This window comes from Quercus lobata, chromosome 1, assembly GCF_001633185.2.
Source record: "Quercus lobata isolate SW786 chromosome 1, ValleyOak3.0 Primary Assembly, whole genome shotgun sequence".
In the NCBI taxonomy this organism is placed as follows: domain Eukaryota; kingdom Viridiplantae; phylum Streptophyta; class Magnoliopsida; order Fagales; family Fagaceae; genus Quercus; species Quercus lobata.
The window spans coordinates 19,581,697-19,605,097 of record NC_044904.1 but is presented as its reverse complement, the minus strand read 5'-3'; the positions used below and the strand labels follow the sequence as shown (position 1 = coordinate 19,605,097).

General features: G+C 36.2%; 1 protein-coding gene across 1 annotated transcript; it reads left to right on the top strand.

The window, feature by feature from the left end:
* Positions 1-7,040: 7,040 nt before the first annotated feature.
* Positions 7,041-21,798, top strand: LOC115982426. The gene is made up of 7 exons (XM_031105028.1): positions 7,041-7,490; positions 7,575-7,639; positions 7,738-7,803; positions 9,034-9,300; positions 14,459-14,620; positions 20,192-20,281; positions 21,174-21,798. The coding sequence occupies exons 1-7, from the start codon at positions 7,096-7,098 to the stop codon at positions 21,368-21,370; spliced, it is 1,242 nt and encodes a 413-aa protein (XP_030960888.1). The 5' UTR covers positions 7,041-7,095; the 3' UTR covers positions 21,371-21,798.
* The last annotated feature ends 1,603 nt before the right edge of the window (positions 21,799-23,401 follow it).

Here is a 23,401-nt window from a genome sequence, read left to right as displayed (position 1 = left end):
TAGAAGGCTAAGCCTCAGCAGGAGGATCTTCTTTCTGCTCGGGCTGAGGAGGCGGAACCTCGATGGTAGAGTCTGCGACGGGATCCTTCGCCATATCGGGCACAAGGACAGTATCAGGCGTCGCCAGATCCTGCTCTGAAGCCATTTGGGCGTCATCAAGCTTCTCTCGGATCTCCTGAGGATAGAAGATGTTCTCGGGCAGTCTTAGCGCTGAATCCGCAGGAACTCCTGCAGCATCGAGAGCATGAGCCCATGAAATACTGCAGTAATCCCTGCACACCTCGGGGATCTCCTCGGATAGCCTAGCCTCCGTCTCTTCGGCCCCGAGCTGGCGAGCGGCACTCTTCTCAGCCTCTGTGGCCTCTCGGATCAGTTGGGCCTCCTCTTTGACCCGCAGCAACTCATCCTCGACCTTTTGCAGAGCAGTCTTGAGGTCCTGCACTGCCTGTTTCTCGGTGGCGAGGTTGATCTGGGTCGCAAACAGCTCCTTGTGCTGGTCCTCCGCCTGGACCTCAGCATTCTTCAAACCAGCATCTGCAGATTTGCGCCGGTTCTCCGACTCCTTGAACTTGTCCATGAGTTCAGCGTAATCGTGCTGGAGGGACCCCAAGGTTTTCTCCACCTCCGCCCGCGCCTGGGTCTCGACCTCAGCCCGACTACTGTTGCCGCGGCAAAATTCCTCAGCCACGAATACCTGCTGAGTAATCTACAAACGAAACAAGATTGCTTTAATCTAACAAGGTCAAATAGATCAATGAAACAGTAAAAGGATTACTTACCATTGCGAGATCCCTTTTAAGGGATAGGAAAATCTCAGGCTGAGAGAACCGCCTATAAGCCTCCATATCCCGAGGAAGGAGTAGGGGTTGCTCTAAGGCCTCGGCCACGTATCCTGCCCGGCCTCGGTTGTACTCTCGGATCGAAGCATTGTAGGGGATGGCCACCCCATCCAACTCCAACCTGGGGCCCCATACACGCGGGGTAGCACGTACCTCCGCAAGAATCTCCTCGTCCCGACTCTCCGAGGAGTTGCCCCTTCTGCTCCTTGGCGCGCGAGTGGTCTTTTGCTGCTTGGTCGGCTGGGCAACCACCTCGCCCTCCTCAGGAGAGTCGGCCAGCCTTTTCTTCTTTAGGTTGGGATTAACCTTAAGGCCAAGCTCCGAGGTGTCCGTAGGAGCCACAGGAGGGAAGGTCTTGCCCTGTGGTGGAGTTGGTGCCTTCGAGGACTGCCCTTTCGATGACTGTCCTTTCGACGACTGGCCTTTCCCTCGGGAGGCCATCAGTTCCTTCAGAGTTTTTCCTTTTCCTACCATAGGCTCTATCTCTTCACTCGAAGTATCGTCCGAACAGATAACGATGGAAGGAACACCAACTGCAGAATGTCGGTCCCGCTCTCCTTCGGGATCAGAAAGTTCCACCACGGGGGTCTGCTGAACTTCCTCCTCAAAATAAAACTCGTCTATCTCTGCCTCAAGGGAAAGACGAGATGATTCAGCTTCCTCTTCAACCTGAACGACAGCACTAGGCTTGTTTGGCGGAGGTAGCTGCTCTGCCAAGTAGGGATCTCTAACACCGGGCAGCACAACTGGTGGCAGATCGTGTTCAGCTAGGAACCCGTCCCTGGACACGTCAATCCTAGCCAACCTCGGACTACCAGCCCTTATGGCGTGACCAATAGCCTGGAAAGAGCTGCTCAGAGGTTGATAGCCCAGAACCAGATGGGCAGCACGCAACTGCCCGTCCTCGGAAATGTAGATCTCCGACTTAAGAAGGTAGTTCAACGCTGGCACGTTCACAAAGTTTAGCCGAGGGGCGACGTGAATTTTATCTGCAAACAATCAAGGAAAAGGGGATTAGTTCAAGAAATCTTCCAATTATAAGGAAAGCAAAAAATGTAACCCCTCAATGCTAAATTCTATCACAAAAGGGATCGATCTTAGAGACGCCGCACCTGGGTTTCCTGCCCGAGTTGGACAATGAATACCGTCGAACCACTCCCCAGAAGCAATAAGGAAATCATTCTTCACTGTCTTATTGGATATTGGGAGACAAGAGATCAACCTAACGTCCTCGTTCCGGGATTTAAGATAATACCCCTCATCCCCGAGGCGATGACATTCGTACAGATAAGCCACATCGTGCCAAGTAAGGCCCAGATTCATCCGCTCGTTTAAGACATCTACACAGCCTAGAATCTTGAACATATTCGGGGCACACTGATATGGCGTCAACCTATGGTTGAACAAGTACTCCCTTGTAATCCTACGCATGGGAAGTGTCATCCCTCCCTCTATGAAAGCAATCATGGGGATAACGACTTCTCCCTTACGCCTATCTGTCAATACTCCTTCAAGAGGACAGTACCGCAGCTCAACCCTCGAGGGAATGTGGTATTTTGCCCTAAAGGCTTCCATAGCGGCTGAAGTTTTTACTAATTTCTCAAATCTACCCATCAGAACTGAACTGGGGAAACGAAAGTAAAAACTAAGAAGAAAAGTAGAGTCCGAGGAGGGAATTGAAACGGCGAGATGAACAAAACGTACCGGTACTTCCGCAAAACGCTCGACGGGACGCCTAGAAATCTCTCGTGGACGAAACGCTTCACAGAAAACGGCTACGGTGGCGTAATGGACACAAGTGCTGGTATATCTCTGGGATTCGATGAGGTTCTCTGGAGTCCTCTGAGGTTTACGAAATGCAGATAAAAAGAAGAAACTGCACCCCTCTGACGTCTTATATAGCCAGGACGTGAGAGAAAAGATCGCTCCTGCCTAAAAACGCGAGAATAAACGATGGCCGTTCGATCTACGCCACACCGTTGGATGAGGGAACATAACGCCTCCAGAAGTTAATGGCCGTGCCTCGTAAATTGTAGCGCGTCAAAAGTAATGGACCGCACGCGTGCCACACGCTCTCCTTATTTCCGTCCTCTCCCAAACATCAAAACCCCGTTTTCTCCTCCTCAGAATGAGATAGAAACCGGAGTTTTGAGGGGCTATTGTGGGGCCCGGCCCAGAAATAATGGGCTACTCCAAAAGCAGGCCCGTCCGAGGAGCGTCCTGCCCGAAGAAAAACCACACATGAAGCACTATTCAATCCCAATAACGAGGAGGTAACCTTTCCGAGGAGCAACTCCTCCTCGGACGTCACGAAGTCCAGACGGGGAACTCTCCCCAGCCAACTCAGTTCACCCTCTCAACATATAAAATGAATAAAATCCAAAATATCCCAGGGAGAGCTACCACCACATTAATTGCGCCCCAACCACCCTCTTGGCCGCATTAATGAGGAAATGACCCCTGAACAGTACCGCCTTGGCCTCTGCAACTCACATGGGGAGAGATGAGGGCGTCTGATGGGACAGGCACTCAAGTAGATGCTTAGATGATCAACAGGTGTAAGGTTGAGATGAGAGGAAGGGAACTATATAATGTAGTGGAGTCCCTCAAAGAAGGGGACGAAAAATTCTGTATGAGGAACTGAAGAAATAAACTTATACGTGAGAGATCCATCCTGGTGTTTTATTTTCTGCAACAATGCTATCCATATATCAGACCGAATAGACTCACTGAGACCAAGTTCTTTGACCCATCCTCTACAAATATTTATTGTGGGTTGCGCTTTGGGCCAGGGCCTGATCAATCGAATTTGGGCCGGGAAAATCGTGCAACCACACACACATATATATATATATATATATTACAATTTATTTAAACTATTTTTTAACTTCTTTTTAAAAATTAAAAACAAAAAACCTAAAAAAAAAAAAAAAAAAAACCCATGTTTCTATCAAAAAAAGTTATCTACCTGTTATTAAGGTTTATCCTTTAATTTTTTTTTCGTTATCTATTTCATTTTTTTTAAACCCATGTCTAACTTCCCCTAAGTTGGTTATTTTATTATTATTTTTCACTCTTTTTTTCGTTCTCTCTTTTCTTCTTTTCTTTTTTTTCCTTTTTTTTTTCCTTCTCTTTTGAATTCACGTTTCCCTTACTCATACTCCCTTCACGTTTTTTTTTTTTCAAATCAATTCTTCTTTATTTATTATTTTTTATAACAACCTTACAACTTAAGTAAGGGTAAAACTTGGGGATAACAAAGTAAAAATATATTTTTAACTCCCACCTAAAATATTTCCTACAAAATAGGATTACTTTCCCATTAACCCACTTCTTCAAAACAACTATAAGTTTGTTATTATTTTTTTTCCTTTTAAAAAAAATTATCTTCAAATCAAATTTTTTTTTTAAACATCCTCAAGGTTATCCAAAATATATATATATATATATATTACAATTTATTTAAACTATTTTTTTAACTTCTTTTTTAAAATTAAAAACAAAAAACCTAATGAAAAAAAAAAAAAAAAACCCACATTTCTATCAAAAAAAGTTATCTACCTGTTATTAAGGTTTATCCTTTATTTATTTATTTTTTTCGTTATTTATTTCATTTTTTTAAACCCATGTCTAACTTCCCCTAAGTTGGTTATTTTATTATTATTTTTCACTCTTTTTTTCCTTCTCTCTTTTCTTTTTTCTTTTTCTTTTTTTTTTTCTCTTCTCTTTTGAATTCACATTTTCCCTTACTCATACTCCCTTCACGTTTTTTTTTTTTTTTTTTTTCCAAATCAATTCTTCTTTATTTATTATTTTTTTTATAACAATTATCACTATAACTTTTCATCCATATCCCTTAAATTTAGACACTACTACTCTCCTGTTGGTTTTCAAATTGCTAACCATATCACCACAATTTGGTTGGATCATTTTTCTAAATGAAAACTCTCACATAAAGCATTATCTACAAAATAGGACTACACTCCCGGTACACTCACGTTGATTTTCAAACTCAAATTACTTCTTCTTCAGTTCTCAAATTCTCTCAATTCTGTTAATCTTCTTTTCACCATTATCATCATTTTTTCTATTTGCTCTACTCAAATTTGCTCCTGCTCAATGGTATGTGTATGTCCATATACTTTGGTATTTTCTATTTTTATTTTCTAATTCATGAACAACTTCTTATTTTCTAGAAACAATTTTTTTTTTTTTTTTCTGTAAAATAGCCTTTATATTTCAACATCACCATTAATTTCTTTCACATATTTCTTCAAGTAACATGCACTGGGGTGCCTATCTTTAAGATTTTGGTATTTAAACTTCAAGGAACATGCACTGGGGTGTTTATCTTCAAGATTTTGGTATAACTTCAAGGAACTTGTACTAGAGTGTTGATCTTCAAGATTTTTGTGTGTTCTGTCCTCCATCTCCAACGAACTATTTGGACTTTGGACTTGAAGTGTAATCAACAACAAAAATGTAAGTATCTTTTATGACCTCTATTTAGAACGCCTCATGCGTATTGAATTCTCTCTATTATGTTTGCTTTTATGAGTTGTCATTTAGTATTTACTTTCCTATATTTGGTTTCCTTACTTTGTTATCATTATCCTTTCCATATCATTATCTTATCTTTAAAAAAAAAAAAAACACTTTCATGTTATGTTTTCTTATATTCCTATTGTTTTGTTCAAATATAACTTCTTATATTCACCTTTTGAAGTCATATAACTCATATTAGCGTGAAAACGTTTTGAACTTATATTAGAACTCATATTGAAAACATGAATATAAAATATGAGTTCTATTTGATTTCTATTGGGACTAAAATTTTTAAATATGAGTTCATATTTTTAAACATGAATTTTCTTATATTTCTAAAAGTGAATTTTCTATTTGAACTCATATTTCTAAACGTGAATATTTCAAAGAAAAAATATGAGTTCTACTTGAACTCAAATTACTTTTTGATTTTTTTTTTCAACAAAATATTTAGTTGAACACTAACTTAGAGTTTAGAGAGAAAAAAAAACCTTATTCTTTTATGTAATTTAGAGTTTGAAAGAAAAAAAAAATCTTTTAACTCCCATGAAAATACTGCGTACAAAATAGGACCACACTTTTCTTTTTTAATTTTTTCTTTTATTTGGTCAGTTTGATAATTGTTTAATATTTTCTCTAACTAATGACTCTTTTTTAAAGAGTGGGAATGATATATATTTTAGTCTTTTTTTTTTTTTTGTGGTTATTGGGTTTGATTAATTATTTTAGTGTATGTGTTTTAAGTGGTGCTTTGTCTTCCTCCTATTATTTTTGTTTGTTTTTTTTTTCTTACATTTAAACCTTACTCTCTATTTTTTGTATTTTTTTAGGGAGAAATATCAACAATGTTGTTAGATTGCATGGCAGCACATTGAATGAATTCAGGGGAACGAAGTGGTAGTCAATCTATCAAGTAGTTGTTAATGAACATTTTTTGTAAATATCCTATTATATGAAATTTAATATTGTCCTTTTTTTAAAGTGAAAAGTTTGTGTCTTAGCAAAATGATAAAAAATAACTAGCCTCTGAGCACAGGTAAAAGTTAATAATTTGCATTCATTATAATTTAGAGCATTTATTATAATTTGAGATTATTACATTTTTCAATAATAATAAATAAAAAAATAAAAAAAACTAAGGGTGTGATGAGTATTGTGTGTGGTGAAATAATTTTTTCATCACACCCCTAGGTTTTTTATTGTAATTGGAAAATGTAGTAATCCCAAAGTATAATAAATGCTCTAAATTAATACTTACTCAAAAAATAAAAGAGCCTCTGAGCACGAACATGAGCACGTGCTCAGAGACTCTTCTATTTTTTAGATAAGGGTTAATTTAGAGCATTTATTATAATTTGAGATTATTACATTTTTCTAATCACAAAAAAATTTAAGGGTGTGATGAAAGGTTTTTTTTGTGATTGGAAAATATAATAATTTTAAATTATAATAAATGCTCTAAATTAACCCTTACTTAAAAAATAGAAGGGTCTCTGAACACTAGTATATATATATATATATATATATATATATATATATATATAAAGTAAAGAAAAGAACAAAAATTAGCTATAAAATGTTTAGAGTTATTTATTTTTTTTTTTTAAAACCTATTATGTGCCAATTTAAACAAGTGTTTGATGAATTGTATAAAAAAATAAAAAAGTTAAAAGCGATTAAAACCAATGAATGATCTCTTTTTAATTGTGGCATGTGGCATCATGTTTATGTTTGGATTCATACTTTTTCTAAGCCAATACAATTCAGATTCCAGAAAATCGGAATCCTTTTTCTGTTTTCTCTCAATAAACTTACAATCAGAGCAGAGCAGAGCAGAGGTGAGTTTGGAATTGGATTTGGAGTTGCAATGGAAGAAGCAAACTGGAGCGAGGCAGTTGAGGACTTATTAGACGCCGGAGACACGGACGGAGCAATCGCTCTCCTCGAAACGCAAGTTTCGAAGCTCCAAACCCTAAACTCTTCCAATTCTGCATTGGCCTCTGCTCTCGGCGACTTGGCCACTCTCTACTCCTCCAAGGGCTTCTCTCTCAAAGCCGACGACCTTCGCTCTCAGGCTCAGCTCCTCAAACTCCAACCTCTCTCTCGGTACCTCTCTCTCTCTCTCTCTCTCGCCTCTGTTTGGTTGTTGGAGAAACAAACTGAAACCTCGATTGCTGTTTCTTGTTTCAGTGATAATCAGCCAAATGAGAATCGAATTTCGGCTCCTGATGTTGCTTTGCCTTGTGATAATTCAGGTGCATTTTCTTTTACATAATAGGCAATTAATTATTTTGAAAGAAAAAAAAAAAAAGTGGTTTTAAACTAACATTCAAATATTGGTTTGTTTGTGAAGGGCATCTTGGGAAACCAATAAAATCTACTGAGGATGAAAATCCAGGCAATGGGTCTTCAGATGACGGTACATTTCTTTTCTTTAGAATTAGAATGCATTAGGTTTTTTGCAATCTCTATTTGGACAAACATTGATTGTCTCCGGCCTTTCTACCTCACATTTTAGTGTGATAAATGTGTGTGTGCGCGATTTAATCTTATAAATTAGCATATGGGCAGAAATTTTGAAATATTTTAAAGTATTATTAATTCAGTTTATTTGTGAGCGTGAATGAAACGACATCTCACCCTTAATAGATTGATTTCATGTTCATTTATCTTAAGAGTGTCTACCATGGATTACTCAAGCTGCTCGGGGTTCTTACTTGGCCATTCTTTTGCATCTATTTGGGAAATTGACTAAACGTACTACCTTAGGTTGTCAAAGTTTATGGTACAACTGTATAAATAGGATGGAGTCATGGAACTTCAGTTACCCTTTATGGTCTTTAAATAGAAGGCTAGGTTGTAGAATTCAGTGCTGCAGAAAATATTGAAAGAAATGCTCCCAAATCCCTTCACCCAATCATACCTGCAAATGGAATCTAGCTGTCTAGCACTTTTTGTGGACATGGAACTTCCTAAAAAGTTGCTAGAAACAGGCTGATATTCATTGGTGTTGTTGGCAGATAAGACAGGGCAGTCTTTAACCACTGGGCAAACACAATGGTAATGTGATCAAATTGGAGATTTGTTTGGAATTTCCTAGTATTGAAACCTATACAATTTTTTCTTAGATGCATGTCTATGGTTAAAGGTTGAGATAGATTGACAATACACTTTCACACTTTGGCTTGCTGACTTAACATGTTGGCCTGATGGTTAGATTTTAGAGCCAAGAACCTTGAAGCTCAATTGGCACCTCCTGGCATTTCCAACAGAGACATCCAGAATTCAATTCTCCTCCACCAACTATTGAATTATTGTACACAAATTTCTTTGGAGTTTTGCTTGAGATTCCAAAATATTTATTATGGGTTATTATGATATGATTGTTTTGATTCCAATGATTTTGATCTAAGTATAGAAAGGGAAGCACTTAAAATTCCTGGGTTATATGTGCTAGACATAGTTATAACCTATACCATATAGGATATGGCTTGATCCTATTCTTTAATAAAAAGTTCATATGTTATTTATCAAAAAAAAGAAAAGGATATGGCTTGATCATACTATATAGCCAGATGATGTCAAGATATAGCCTTTTAACAATAGAATAAGTTGATTATTTTCTAATTGACAAGCTGAAAAACTACAGATTGGGAAGCTATGGCAGATCGTGCACCTGATGAATTACTCTCCTCACAATGTTTGCCTGGAGTATCAGAACCTTTGATGCAGGATACCAAAGTCGAGGCCCCTGATACCAAAGTCCAGGCCCCTAAGCAGCGTGGAAGGGGAACATTCTCATATAAGAAACATGAACTGTATAGTGATCAGTTATCTGATAAGTCGATTATTAATGATGCAGAAGATGAAGATGATGCATCTGATAATGCAGAAGTGAAGAGAGATACAAGAAATTGTAAGTCATATATTTTCCTTCAAATCAAGTCTTCAATACCAAAATTGTGTAATTTGTTTAGTTTGAATATTCATATTGGTGTTTTTGTACCATAAGTTTTACTTATCTTGTGTTACATTGGACCAGATGATGCAAAGGAATAGGGATCAATCAAATATTAATTTCTCAAATACACATTTGTGGGCATCTCATAATATTTTATAAGGCTACAATTATATACAATGTTAGTATTAAGAGAAGAAAATAGAAATTCGTTTTAGATTCAATAACCAAGTCGGTCCCAAAATTTTGAGATTGGCTATGGATCCTCAATAAACTAGTCAAGGTTGATCATGTGTATTCTTTTCCGTCATTCTATTCTATCCGAAGTCATACTTTTTGTTACTTTCTTAATTGACATGTCATTTTTTACTATATCTGTTAGTGTTAATTTTGGTCTTCCTCTACTTTTTTTTTTTGTTCTCTCAAGTTGAACTCAATCTTTTTCATTGGTGCATTAATTGCATTCCTCGAAACATCACCAAACCATCTCAAGAAACTTTCCCTCACCTTTTCACCAATAGGGGCCACCCCAATTTTTAAGCAAATTTCTTCATTTCGAATCCTATTTTTCTTTGTATTGCCATTTATCCATCAAAGCATTCTCATTTCAATTACACTCATTATATGAAAAAGGCTGCTTCTTAATGGCCAAAAAATTTAGTAAATGGAACATATATGGTCTTATAGCAATCTTATAAAATTCTTCCTTTAACTTAGAGTGCGTTTGGATTGGGCGTTTTCGCCCAATCCTGCGTCTGCGTTTTTCTTTTTTTTTTTTTTTTTTTTTTTCACGCGTTTTGGGTTTGCGGCTACTGTTTGCACTGTTCAATGAACAGTAGCCGCAAACTTTGACTTTTCAAATTTTTTTGGACCAATCACAGCACATCGTGTACTGTTTACGGACCCACAAATTTCACTTTTCAGCAACTTTTTCATTAAAAATGGGTCCCACGATACTATTCACACATTTAAAAATTATTTCGCTACAGTGTTTTTCAGTTTTCAGTTTCAGTTTTCAGTTTTCAGCTGTATCCAAACGGACCCTTAGTGCGCGTTTGGCTCTAGCTTAAAAAGCTAACTTATTTTTGTTACTATTTATGGGCCCCACTGTACTTTTTGGTACTATTCATAGATCCTACTGTATTATTTCAACTAACTTTTACCTTTATCTACAGTACTTTCAGCAATAAGTTTTCAGTTTCAGTAAAATAAACAAATCCCAAACAGACCTTTAATATGCATTTTACATACTTCTAATGCACTTCTCCACTTCATTCACCTCGCTCTTATCCTATGATTCACATTCTTTTCAATCTTATCATCTTAATGAATTATTGAGCCAAGTCTTGACCATAAAGTCTTACAACTCTCTCTTATTTGTTTTTAACTTTTACAACTTAAATTCCATGTTCTCGATTTTAGTCGTACTTAACTGAAAACCTTTAGATTCTAGAGCGCCTCACCAAACTTCTAACTTAACATTAATTCCACATCTAGTTTCATCCATTAAAACTATATCATCTGCAAAAAGTATACACTAAGGGACTTCTTATTGAATCTATTTAGTGAGCTCATCCATCACTAGTGCAAAGAGATATAGATTTAATGTTGATTTTTGATGTAGACCTACACTAATAGGAAATTCTTTTTCAATAACTACTTGTTAAGTTTAGCTCACCTGTGCTGCTAATGCCAGCAGTGGCTTGTGAGATTGATATATGGTCCCTAATGCTATTTGACAAAATGCTGCTAATGCCTGCTGGTCTTCCTACTTCATGTTTGAAGGAGACTTGTATTTTTTTTTTTTTTTTTTGGTGATAAGTAATACGCTTTATTGATATAAAAAAAGGGACACCCTAGTACATAGGGAGTGTACAGGGGTCAACAATCAAGAATAAAAATTACAAGAATCAAGAAAAACAAAAAGAGAAGAGAATGAATGGTTTCGCAAAATAGACAACCAATCTAATAAAGTTCTAAAGAAAAAAAAGCTTAAGGTTGAGTATGGATCTCTCAAAATCTTCAAAACATCAACTATTTCTTTCCTACCAAAGACACCACATTAAGCAATGGGGAATGATTCTCCATATATTCCCATTTCGATGACGACCAAACCGACCTAGCCGGCAAGCTAGAAGCCCAACAACTGATTGTGGCATAACCCAACTTACTCCAAATAAACCAAAAATCATAGACCACAAATCCATAGCAACTGGACAATGGAGAAAAAGATGGTCAACCGATTCACCATTACACTTGCACATATAACACCAATCCAATATTCAAATCCTCATTTTTCTCAGATTGTCGATTGTCCAGCATTTTCCCAAAGCAGCAGTCCAGACAAAGAAAGCTACTTGAGTAGGAATTTTCTGCTGCCAAATGCTTTTCCATGGAAAACAAAAATCAATAGAACCCGCTAGAAGACTATAATACTCTTTAACCATAAACTCCTTACTTCTATCTGTTTTCCAAAACATCTTACCCTCCCCAAACCCCCTTACTGATGAGCCATATATAGTAACCATGAAGCTCGACACAGCATCCAAATCCCAAACATGAAAACCCCTAAAGAAGCTTACATCCCAAAAGAGGACCCCATTAGTGAACTTCATAAGCTTAGCCACACTTGCCTCCTTATTTCTGCAAAATCGAAACAATTCTGGATAACTAACAGCAAGTGGTGTCTCCCCACACCAACGGTCGTGCCAAAATTTTACCCTCGACCTGTCACCAATATCATACAGAATGTAACGAGAAAAGGAAGGCCATCTCCGACTAATATTTTTCCATAAATCAACACTATGAGGACTAGATACAGAACTAGAACACCAACTACCCCATCTACAACCATATTTCACCTCTATCACTTGCCTCCACAGGGCATCATTTTTAAGCCCAAATCTCCAAACCCACTTCCCAAGCAAAGATTCATTAAAAAGTCTCACTTTTCTTATCCCCAAGCCACTTGAAGATAAAGGAGTACAAACGGTAGCCCATTTAACCAGGTGAAATTTGGGTTCGTCCCCTATCCCACCCCATAAAAAATTCCGCTGAATTTTTTCAATTCGATTAGCCACAACAGAAGGGATAGGAAACAAAAATAGAAAATAAGCAGGTAAATTTGATAGAGTGCTTTTTATTAAAGTTAACTCTACCTCCCTTGGATATATACAAACACTTCCATTCCGCTAATCTCCTTTCCATCTTCTCTAGAATCGGGTTCCATATTGTCTTATCTTTGAATTTAGCTCCCAAAGGAAAACCCAAATATTTCATAGGAAGACTACCTTGCTTGTAGCCAAGAACAGATAGCAGTAACTCTATATTATGCACCACTCCAACAGGAACCAATTCTGACTTGCTCAGGTTTATTTTTAGACCAGTGCCCGCCTCAAACCAAATAAGCACCTATACGGAGAATTAGAAGCTGATCAAGATCGGCATCGCAGAAAATTAGAGTGTCTTTAGCAAAGAGGAGATGAGACATCACTAAAGATCTTCCCTCTAAATTACCCACATGAAAGCCTAACAGGCGACTTTCATGGACAGCTTTGTCTAACATTCTTCCAAAGGCTTCCATGACTAAGAAAAACAGCAAAGGAGACAATTGATCGCCTTGTCTCAACCCTCTGAAACTCTCGAAAAACCCACATGGAGAACTATTAATCAAAATTGAGAAATGAACAGTAAATAGACAAAAGCACCGCCTCCACTCATTAGGGAACCCATTGCGTTCTAACAACTTCATAAGAAAACCCCAATTTACATGATCAAAAGTCTTCTCAACATCTAGTTTGCAGAGTAGCCCTAGTAGACCAGTCTTAAATCTACTATCCAGGCATTCATTAGCAATAAGGACAGGGTCAAGAATATGTCTATTCTTTAGAAAAGCATTCTGTGAAGATGAGATTATATCTGTCATGACCGTGCGTAATCGAGTAGCCAAGACTTTAGCAATAATTTTGTAAACACCCCCCCCCCCCCCAACAAGACTGATCAAATGAAAATCCTTGACATCAATAGCGGCAGATTTTTTTGGAATGAGAGTAATGAAGGTTGCATTCAGACTTTTCTCAAACTAACCTCTTGCATAAAAATGATGAAAGACAACCATAAGATCAGATTTGAGAATCTCCCAGCAAGCTTGAAAAAATGCCATTGGAAACCCATCTGGCCCAAGAGATTTATCACCATTGAAATTTTGAATGACTTCAAAAACCTCTACCTCCTCAAAAGGCCTCTCTAACCAAACTGCATTATCTCCGGATATCATTGGAAATTCCAGCACATCTGGAAAAGGTCGAATTACCTGTTGTTCAGAGTATAAATTCATGAAAATTTGAGTAATACAATTCTCAATCATACCTTGATTGGAGGACAAACTACCATTAACCAATAGGCTCTCAATATATTATTTCTTCTATTAGAATTCACCATCTTATGAAAAAATCTTGTATTGGAATCCCCCTCCCTCAAGTGGAGAACCCTAGACTTTTGTCTCCAACTAATCTCTTCTAATAAAGTGAACTTCTCAATCTTTGTGCAGAGATTAATCTGTTCTAACTTCTCCTCAGTTGTTAGAGCGTGCGTCTCCCCTCTAGCATCCAACGCACTCAACTTTCTCCAAAGTTGTTGAGAGTTGAGATTGGAATGAATAAAATAGTAGAGAAAAAAAATGCAATGTAACACTATTATATGCTATCATAACCTGAACTCATATATATGTTTTCTTCATGTTTGCTTAGCGATCAATTGTTCCACATGAAACTTCCATCAATGCATTAATTTTTTTTTGGTTTTTTTTTTTTTTTTTGGGGGGGGGGGGGGGGGGGGGAGGTGGTTTGTTTATGAATGTATTCAGGTTGAAAACTTTTATTCCCACCTTTATAAGTTAGTGTGTCTTTGGATTAGAAAAGAAAGTATTGTTGTCTAAAAACTTTGAAGTTTTAAAAAGTTATACATAAAGCAAATGAGTTAAAAAGCTAATTCAAGATTACACTTAGCCAATTAGATGTTTATAACTCTTGCTTGTTACTATGTGTTACATGCATGAGTTTTATGTCAAATAGCATGTTGGATCTGATTTTTTATTTTTTATTTTTTTTGAATTCAGCAAGATATGGTAAGCGTCATGTTCTGGTTCTTGCTGACTTCCCACCGAGTACTAGGACAATAGATCTAGAGAAGCTTTTTCAGGACTTCAAGGATCAGGGATTTGTTATTCGCTGGGTCAATGATACAACAGCACTTGCAGTATTTCGAACGCCATCAATAGGTAATTATATCTCTACTAATCTTATTTGTATCTTTATTAGTTTTATCAATTTTAGGACATTGAGCATGATGAAATAATCAGAGAAGTATCTTTTGTTCCACGCTAGTGTGGCACATTCACATGTTATCATGTCATTTGTCAGTGCTGGTCATTAAGTTTTATTCTGATGGTGTGATATTGGCTACCAAATAGTTATACTTTGAAATAAATTGGTGAGAGCTGGCATTTGATGCAGGTTATGAGTAATTTTATATTCAGGGGCAAATCTGTAACTTCTGCAATTCCTGCGAATTAAGGGTATTTCTATTTTGTTAATTTATTTGAGTCTAGAATCTTCTAGGAGATCCTAATTATCTTAAGTTTTTTTAAACAAAAAAAACAAAATTATCTGAAGTTTTATTTTTTGGGTCTAAGTTAGAATTTTATTAGGTTTTAATTTACTAGTCAAACTAGGAGTCCTATTCTACTAGTGCAAGAAATGGTCATTAGCACATTGGCCTTTGTGGGTTCTTTTTTTTCTTTTTCTAGGTTACTGTTAAAGGATACTGTTCATATGGCCTTTGAACATCATAAAATTTCTCTTATTCTTTTTCTTTTCAACTCTAAATCAATTCATTTCTTTTAACTATCAAAACCCTAAATCCCCACATACTTTCTTCTACCAAATTGCCATCAAATAACTCATTAAAACACCTTTTAATTCCTAATACAAACCCATAAACCTTTCTTCAACAACCACACGTACACAAATTCCCCAATTTTTCCTACATCAACATTAGTTGCAATTTCTACTTTTTGTTGGTTTTTTTCTGTGTCTTTGAGGTCAGAACCTGTGTGAATTGGATTTGGCTATGGGTGTCTATATGTTGTTAGTACTGTTGTTGAAGCTTTTTTTTTGATGGATTAGTACTGTTGTTGAAGCTATTACAGGTTCTAAACTCTGCTGGTGTATAATGCATGGTAGGGGAAAAAATGGTTAAATTACAAGGGCTCTTTTTGACATAGGACAAATTTGGGAAATTGTGTATGTGTTCTTTTAGTAGGTTTAGGATTTGGAGGATTTGTAAATGTCTGGTTTACTCTCTTTAGAGAGAAGGGTTAGGGTTCAAGAATTGCTAGGTTTTTGTCAGGAAGAGAAAATACTTTGATTTAGGTTGCAAAAAGGTAAGAAGAAACGGAAATCAAATTTGTTCATAATCTGTGAAACAGTGCTTGAGAACAGTATTATTATTAACAATGGCAAAACACCAAAGAATAACAAATGAGACAAGGACATGAGAGAGAGAGAGAGAGCAATAAGGCCAACGTGCCTTTATACCAATTACCAAGGAAGTTAATTTCGTACCATACCGGCCGGTATGGCCGGTATATACTGTATCGGCCAGTAAACCGGTACAAATACCCCCCTTGTTTCATACCGGAAAAAATACCGGCTGTACCTGCAGTGTACTGGCCGTACCGGCAAAATCCGGCTGTTTCGGCTGGTAAATAGATACCGGGCCGAAACACGAAATGGTTTCTTTTTTCTTTTTCTTTTTTTTTGGGTAATTTTGGCAGTTTTTTAAGGGCAGGATGGTGCAAAAATCTGAGTAAGCTAAGAAAACTGAAAACCCAGTAGAAAGAAAGAGAAAAATGAAAGAAAAATGCACAATAGCCTTGCAAAATGAAGTTAGAATCACCTCTTCTTCAAGACTTCGACTTCATTATTCTTTACATTTTTCTTTTACCATCTTCTTCTTTAAGGACTCAACGATGACCGATTTGCTTCTTTCGTTCTGTAACTTCGTTCTCTACACTTACTCTTCCCTGGACTTCTCTTTTGCTTTTCCAATGTAAATGCTAAGGAAACTTGGTCAAAAGAGTAGACTTGCTTTTGATTTTCTCAAAGCAGCAGATGATATTTTGAATTGGTGTCACAATCTTTTGACACGTGGGCTAGCATTTATTGAGTTTGGTGGGTGTTGGATTATTTAATAGTTTCCACTTTTATATATTTATTTATGTTGATAACTCCATCAAAAAATATAAAAAGTTGCCAAAGTGATATATTGAGTTATTAGAAATATAACTTTGTATATTGTATAAAATAGCGATAAACCTGAAACGGTACACCGGTATTGACCGGTATCCGAAATATATAGTACCGCTGGCCAAACCGGTACAGCCTCCGGTATGGTATTGACTCCCTTGCTTTATACTCAAAACAAAAAGGTAAGAAGAAACGGAAATCAAATTTAATTATAATCTGTGAACAGTGCTTATAAACAGTGCTATTAATAATGGCAAAATACCAGAGAAAAAGAATGAGACAAGGAAATATGAGAGAGAGAGAGAGAGAGAGAGAGAGAGAGAGAGAGAGAACAATAAGGCCAACATGCCTTTATACTCAAAACTCTCAATGTTTTATTGATCAACTCCATCTTTTTTCTCAAGTACATTGAGCATACTTAGTATAAAGAGTCTTTCTTGTACTAGTAGTTTAGGGCTCCTAGTTGGACCAATAAACTAAATTCTAATAAGGTAATAACATAAAATGCTAACTTGGATTCAAAGAAAATAAAATCTAAGATACTTAAGTGTTGTTTGGTAGTGCATGTATTTCTTTATGTTTTCTTAAAAAATAAGTACTTACAAAAAAAGGTTTTTTATAGAAAAGTGTGTGGTTAAGTCATTGAAAAATGGGTTTTAAAATGTAAAAGAACAAAAAACTTGTTTGGTAAATGTATCCAAAATTCCATTTAAAGAGGTTTTTTTTTTTTTTTTTTTTTTTTTTTTTCAGCCAAACTCTTTCAAATTTTTATACTTTAATCCAACTGCACACAACCATCAATCATTCGATCTTCCAATTTGCCTCGTGTTGCATGTTCTAGGTCCAATATTATGAAGGGGAATTTTCATTTTCTATATGATAATTCTTATATCAAGACCAAGGGGATGCAGTAGCCTTCTGAAATTTCTAAACAGGCTTCCATTGGTTCTCATCATTGAAGAACTAGTACAATTTGCGACAATTTTTCAATCATATATCTCATCTCAACCATCTTTCTTTGCTGGTGTTGATTATCTCCTTCCCTACGTTCTCTATCATGATGAACCATAACTTAAAGTTGCACCTTTGACTCAGATCTGAATTTTCATAGCTTAGGTCTAGGATATTTTGCAGTTGATGCTGTAAGAAGAACATAGATCTAGTATAGATCTAAGATGAATGGATCAAAAGATGCCACTTTTCAGGAAAATTGACGCCTGCAGGGGTTAAAGAAGAATTTCCTGCAACAAAACCAAAATATAGCTAAGAAAAGATAATAGGGTTGAAGTTTGATCATTAAAATATCAATTTCTAGGCTCAAAGAGTTCAAGAAATAATCTAATATGAAATTTCATAAAATAAAAAGAGGTTGCCTACAATGATTCAAAAGAGACTATTTATTATAGCCTTTATTAACCCTAGAATTCTAGTCCTTTATCTTTCATATAACAATTGAATACTAACCGTCCAAATTCATTAAAAGTCACATGCTATTTACATAACCTTTTAGCATGTTAAACGCATAATAATAAACAATACATGACATAGAGAAATAAAAGACTTATATTATGATAGTAAATGAGCTGACAAAATAAACTAATGGGTCTTCTTTTCTTTGGGCTTAAAGTCTTCTACATCAACGTGGTAGTTGGATTAATGATATATGCAGGGGCAGAGCCTGGAATTTTTATTTGGGTTTGGATAGTAGTATCAAAATACAGTTAAGGTTATTATGGTTTACCCAATTGTCATTTGGGATAGTTTCACCCTACTTGCGGTTTAAAAGGTAGAACTTTACCTTCTTGAGGTTTCATTTGGAACAGTTAGCTTCTGTATACCTCATCATATTTCACCATAAAAAATAAAGATAAATGTCTTTTCCTTGTTCTCTTTCCTTATCTGCTGATGTCCCTTATTTTCTTTCTTCTGTCATGGATAACTTTAATTAGTTGAAACCCAAAACAACCACCAATCCACCTCACAACAACATCATCAAAGTCTCTCAAGCCATGGCCCTGCCACCCATCAATACCATGGCCATCATGAACAAACCCACCCACATACAAAACTCCCTAAAATAGCTATAGATCCCCTTCAAGCCTTAAATTGCTGCTGCTATGCCAAGTTGGGGCCACCCATGAAAATGCCATATAAACCCCAACCCATACTGCCAGTTAACTGAAATCACCATCATGACACTGGCAAAGCCACAAAACCAGCTGCAAACTCTCACAAATTCACGAATATTTTGACTTGACCTTCTTTTGGGATTTTATTTTTATTTTTTCAAAAAAAAAAAAAAAAAAAAAAAAAAAAAAGAACTATTTTTTGGTGATGGCTTAAGCTTTTGGTCAAGTGGTGTCCCTATATGTTATATCTAACTCCTCAATTGAAGTTTCCCCAAAGTGTTATCTTCCAACAAAAAGGAAGTTAACATCTAATTCAAGAGCCGCCTTTTAAAGAGTAATTATTCAGCACTCTAGAAGTACAACGACGTGATTTTCCCTTATCTCACATGAATGGTGGATCTCACCATGAATTTATTTTATTAAAAAAAAAAACTATTTTTTGGTGATTTAGATCATGAATAAAAATAGGTTTTTTATTAGAAGTTTATAGAAATTTGGTGGGAAAAAAAAATAAAAATGAAGGGATTGCCGATGAAAGCAAGGAAGAGAAATTGATAACAAGGAGAGCCTGGGGGGCGTGGGCAGGGTGGGTTGGGGGGGGCGGTGGTGGGGGAGTTAACTTTTATTCATGTTCATATTGCTGGTAGAAGGGATTGCTTACTTTAGAACTTCGGCCAACATGAATGAAAGTTCCAGCATTTTTTGTGGACCATAAATTCAAACTTCTCACCTTGGGATTCAGATCTGGCCATCAAGCTCCTCTCTCTCTCTCTCTCATTTTTTCTCCTCTCATGTCATTCAGATCTGGTCTTTGTTCTTTTGTTTTTCAGTAGGTAAATAATACTTCATTCCAAAAAAAGATGAAAGCTACAATGGAAAAAGCAAAGCACACAGGCAGTGTGCTAAGAACCATAAAAAAAATAAAAATAAAAAGCAACCTAAGATGCATGAAAAGTACAACTATCTAGCAAATCTGGTAGGGGGCTCTGTATAGCTTCATTCTTCTTGTTGTATGAGAGAGTTTTTGCTTCCATGAAAGTTCAATGTCTTGAATATTTGAATTAAATGATCTGACCTTTTTCCTCCTATTAAGTGGGAGGGACACAAAACGACATTCTAGATACCTTTAATCTTATCTTAATGTTTATTGTAGGGTGGTTTGTTTTGTGCTATTCTTAGGTGACATTTGGGAATGTGGATTTGACTTTTGTGTTGATGGTTTTCCTTTATCAGTAGTTCAGAGAGCAGTGATTTCCCTCAATCTGGTGCAACTATTGAAAGTCAACCTCCCTTTATTTGCCATCAGAATATTTTGTTTGCATTTGCATTTGCATTATTGGGACTGATTGTAAAATTTAGTTTATGCTCTATAATTTTAGCTTAGTTGTTTTCAATCTCAATTTTCTAATGCAGCGCTTGAGGCCAGAAATCACATTCAATATCCATTCACTGTACGTATACTTGATGAAGATGATACCCTTGTGAGCTCAATTTCGCCGAGAGGTAAATTATGTCTTTCCTGAAACTTATTATTCTTCTTGTATATAAAATATGCTAGCTTTTCTGGGATTCAGTTTCTCATGCACTTTTTGAAATTTAAAGAAATGTGAAGCCATGATAAGTTTTCCTGCTTTAAGGCTCTGGCATGTTCTCTATCAAATATTTGTCAAGAATATTATAATAGAAACTTCCATTGGCATTATGCTGATTGGCACCATGCTTTACAAAATATTCTCAGTAATGTCATTTAAAGTGCCTTGTCCTACATAATGAAGAGAATCAATTATGTTCTGGTCTCCAGTGTTGGTCAGCAGTTAGGCTTTTATTGTAAGTTGTCATTGGATTTGATATTATATTGTTTCTTTTCCTTTTTCATATTAGCTCTCCTCAGTCATTCCATCTCTTTATATCTCTTGTCCAGGACTAATATAAATTGAACTAGTTTACTATCCTCATCTGTTACTGAAAATCAGTTTCTCCACATACTGTTATTTTGGAGTAGACAGAAATATGCAGCATTATGCTCTAAACTTATCAAGTTGTCCTCCTATTGGCACCTAGAGCCTTTCTTGAGATTAGGGTTAGTCTGGATACAACCATTTTTGCTGCCTCTGGTATCTGAGCTGCTCTACCCATTCTCTATTACTTTTCTTCTGGTCACTAGCTTAAAATATATTTTTTTTTTTTTTTTTTTTTTTTTTTTTTTTTTTTTTCTGTTGTGTTGAGGATCATCTGTGTATGTATGCATTTAAACTCCACCCTTTCTTGTGAGAGGTGGAAGTGCCATTTGAGTTAGAGCTTATTGCATCTTAACTCTCTAGTATTTGAGGAAAAGTTGTCTCATATAGCTTTCTAAATAAACATTGACACTGAAACATTTTACTATTCATTCCAGACTTGGAACCTCCCCGACAAAGGCCACAGACATCAACGAGAACTGCCCAGAGGTTAATTGCTCAGGGGATGGGGTTGAAATTGCCTTCCGCAACCGATGGGTCCCAAGAATTTAGAAAACAGGAAAATGAAAGAAGAAATCGCATAGTCACAAGGCAAAAATTGAAAGATGATGCTTGGGGTGATGATTTAAATTAAGATTTTAAATTAACCTCTTAAATCATCCATAGATTCTTGTTTTTATACACGTGCTAGATATCCTTGTTAGAAGAAATTGCATATCACAAGGCAAAAATTGAGAAATGATGTTTGGGGTGATGATTTAAATCAACCCCTTAAATCACCCATAGATTCTCGTTTTAAAATACATGCTAGATGTCCTTGCCTTTGTATTGTTGGTATATCATTGAATCTGAAAATCCTTTGGTATGTTGAGTTGTGTGCATATTACAATTTTTTGTTGCTAGAAGAATTTTGTTGTATGATTGCTTAAGCATGCCCTACTGGTAGAGTAATCCTTGTGTAAATAGGCCTCAAAAGTTTCAAAACTTTGTATTATTCATTAGCTGCACTTTGTTGTGCTACAGGCCATGGTCAATTGAGGAATCCTGGTTTTTCTATTTTCATCTATATTGATTGTTGTTCTAGTAGTAATAACTTTCCATAAGTGAGAGACCCAAATATTCTTGGAAAAATTACTATTTATCTCCTTGTGTAGCCAAATTTCAATTTACCTCAACTTTTAGAAACTGACAATAAACCTCCTTGTGTTTTTGAATAAATTGAACCTATCAACTCTTTCATTTAAACTAGATTTAGTTGTGACAAACGCCAATAATAAAGTAGTGACGCTTGAACTTATAAAATCATCATCATAAACTATCTTTCATATATCTTCTTAAGAACCACGACATATATTCTTATATGAGGATATTTTTATGAACCGTCACATAATGAGTTCGATGAGATTCCTCGAATCAAGTTTGAAGGAAAACTTTGTACACACAAACAAGGTAGATGATTAGATGCCATCTAAGGATGGTCCAAATTGTAGCGTCTAACAACATTTACATTTGGGATTTGCTTGGAAATAGCTTATCTAATTGTTTGCTAAAAGTATGTTAAAGTATATTTACATTTTGAAAATTTTTGAAAAAGTGAAAAAAAGGAGGGAAAAAATGAAATTTTAAAAAGTTGTACATAAACGCTAAAGGGCTAAAGGCAAAAACTTAAAGCTGATGCCAAACTCACCTTTAATGTGTCTCTTTGCCAGCCAACATCTGTTTCTTTCTCATTTAGGAATCCCAAATTCTAAATAGCAATAGCAACAAGAACTAAAACAAGGAAAACATATTAGCCTTCCTAAAAAGCGCGGGTCTTCCTTGATTTTGTTCGTATTCTTCACGGGTTTTGCTGTGATGGTCTACATGCTATAAACTTGTAATCAGTCATGTTATTCTGACCCTTTTGCTTTTCAGGCTTCCATCTTGTGTTCTACATCAAGGTTTTGTGCTCTACGTCAAGTGCTTGTTTTGCTTTTGATGTTTTGGTCTTTGATTTTGTGTTCCACAGATCTTGTTTCTTTGTGTTGTGGTTTTAGTTTTGTGATTGCATTTGTGTAATTTTGAGGCTTTTCGCAAATCAACTTTTACTCTTGTAAACTTTATTTTCTTTCCAAGTTTTTTGTTCTTTCTTTGGGAAGTTTATTACATTTCTACCCAATTTATGCTTGGCTGCTTCGAGAGGTGTTAAGTGCAAATTTAGGCAGAGGCTGTGTTGACCATAATTCTCCAATTAAGTGCAAGTTTAGGCAGAGGGTGTGTTGACCATAATTCTCCAATTTGCTTGACGGACCCAAATCTGACTGCAATCACCAGTTTGGGTCAGATGGTTGTTCTCATATGCTGAATTTAAAGCACAACCAATCTGTGAGGGCAAAGAATATAATGTACTTTAAAGCACAACCAATCTGTGAATTTAAAGCAAAATTAATAGGTTATTGAAATAGTGAGAATTTACATTAGTATTAATCTGAGTGTCATGGAAGAGCGCTCTCCTTCTCTCTCTAGGGAAGAACAAGAGGAACTAATACGTAGCAATAAGAAGGTAAAAGATGTTAATCATGCAGGGTATCATGAAGGCCGGGATTCTTTTCCATCATCACCGAGCCATGGTTACAGTCCATGGAACCGTGCAACATCTTTCAAGGAGAAGTTGATTGGAGAGATT

What these genes read in the sequence shown, in the direction of transcription:
- LOC115982426 (XM_031105028.1), top strand. Translation starts at nt 7,096, where the DNA reads ATGTGGCATCATGTTTATGTTTGGATTCATACTTTTTCTAAGCCAATA. An exon ending in TTTGCCTTGTGATAATTCAG is followed by an intron (nt 7,640 to 7,737) that starts GTGCATTTTCTT and finishes TTGTTTGTGAAG; the next exon opens with GGCATCTTGGGAAACCAATA. An exon ending in GAGCTCAATTTCGCCGAGAG is followed by an intron (nt 20,282 to 21,173) that starts GTAAATTATGTC and finishes TATTCATTCCAG; the next exon opens with ACTTGGAACCTCCCCGACAA.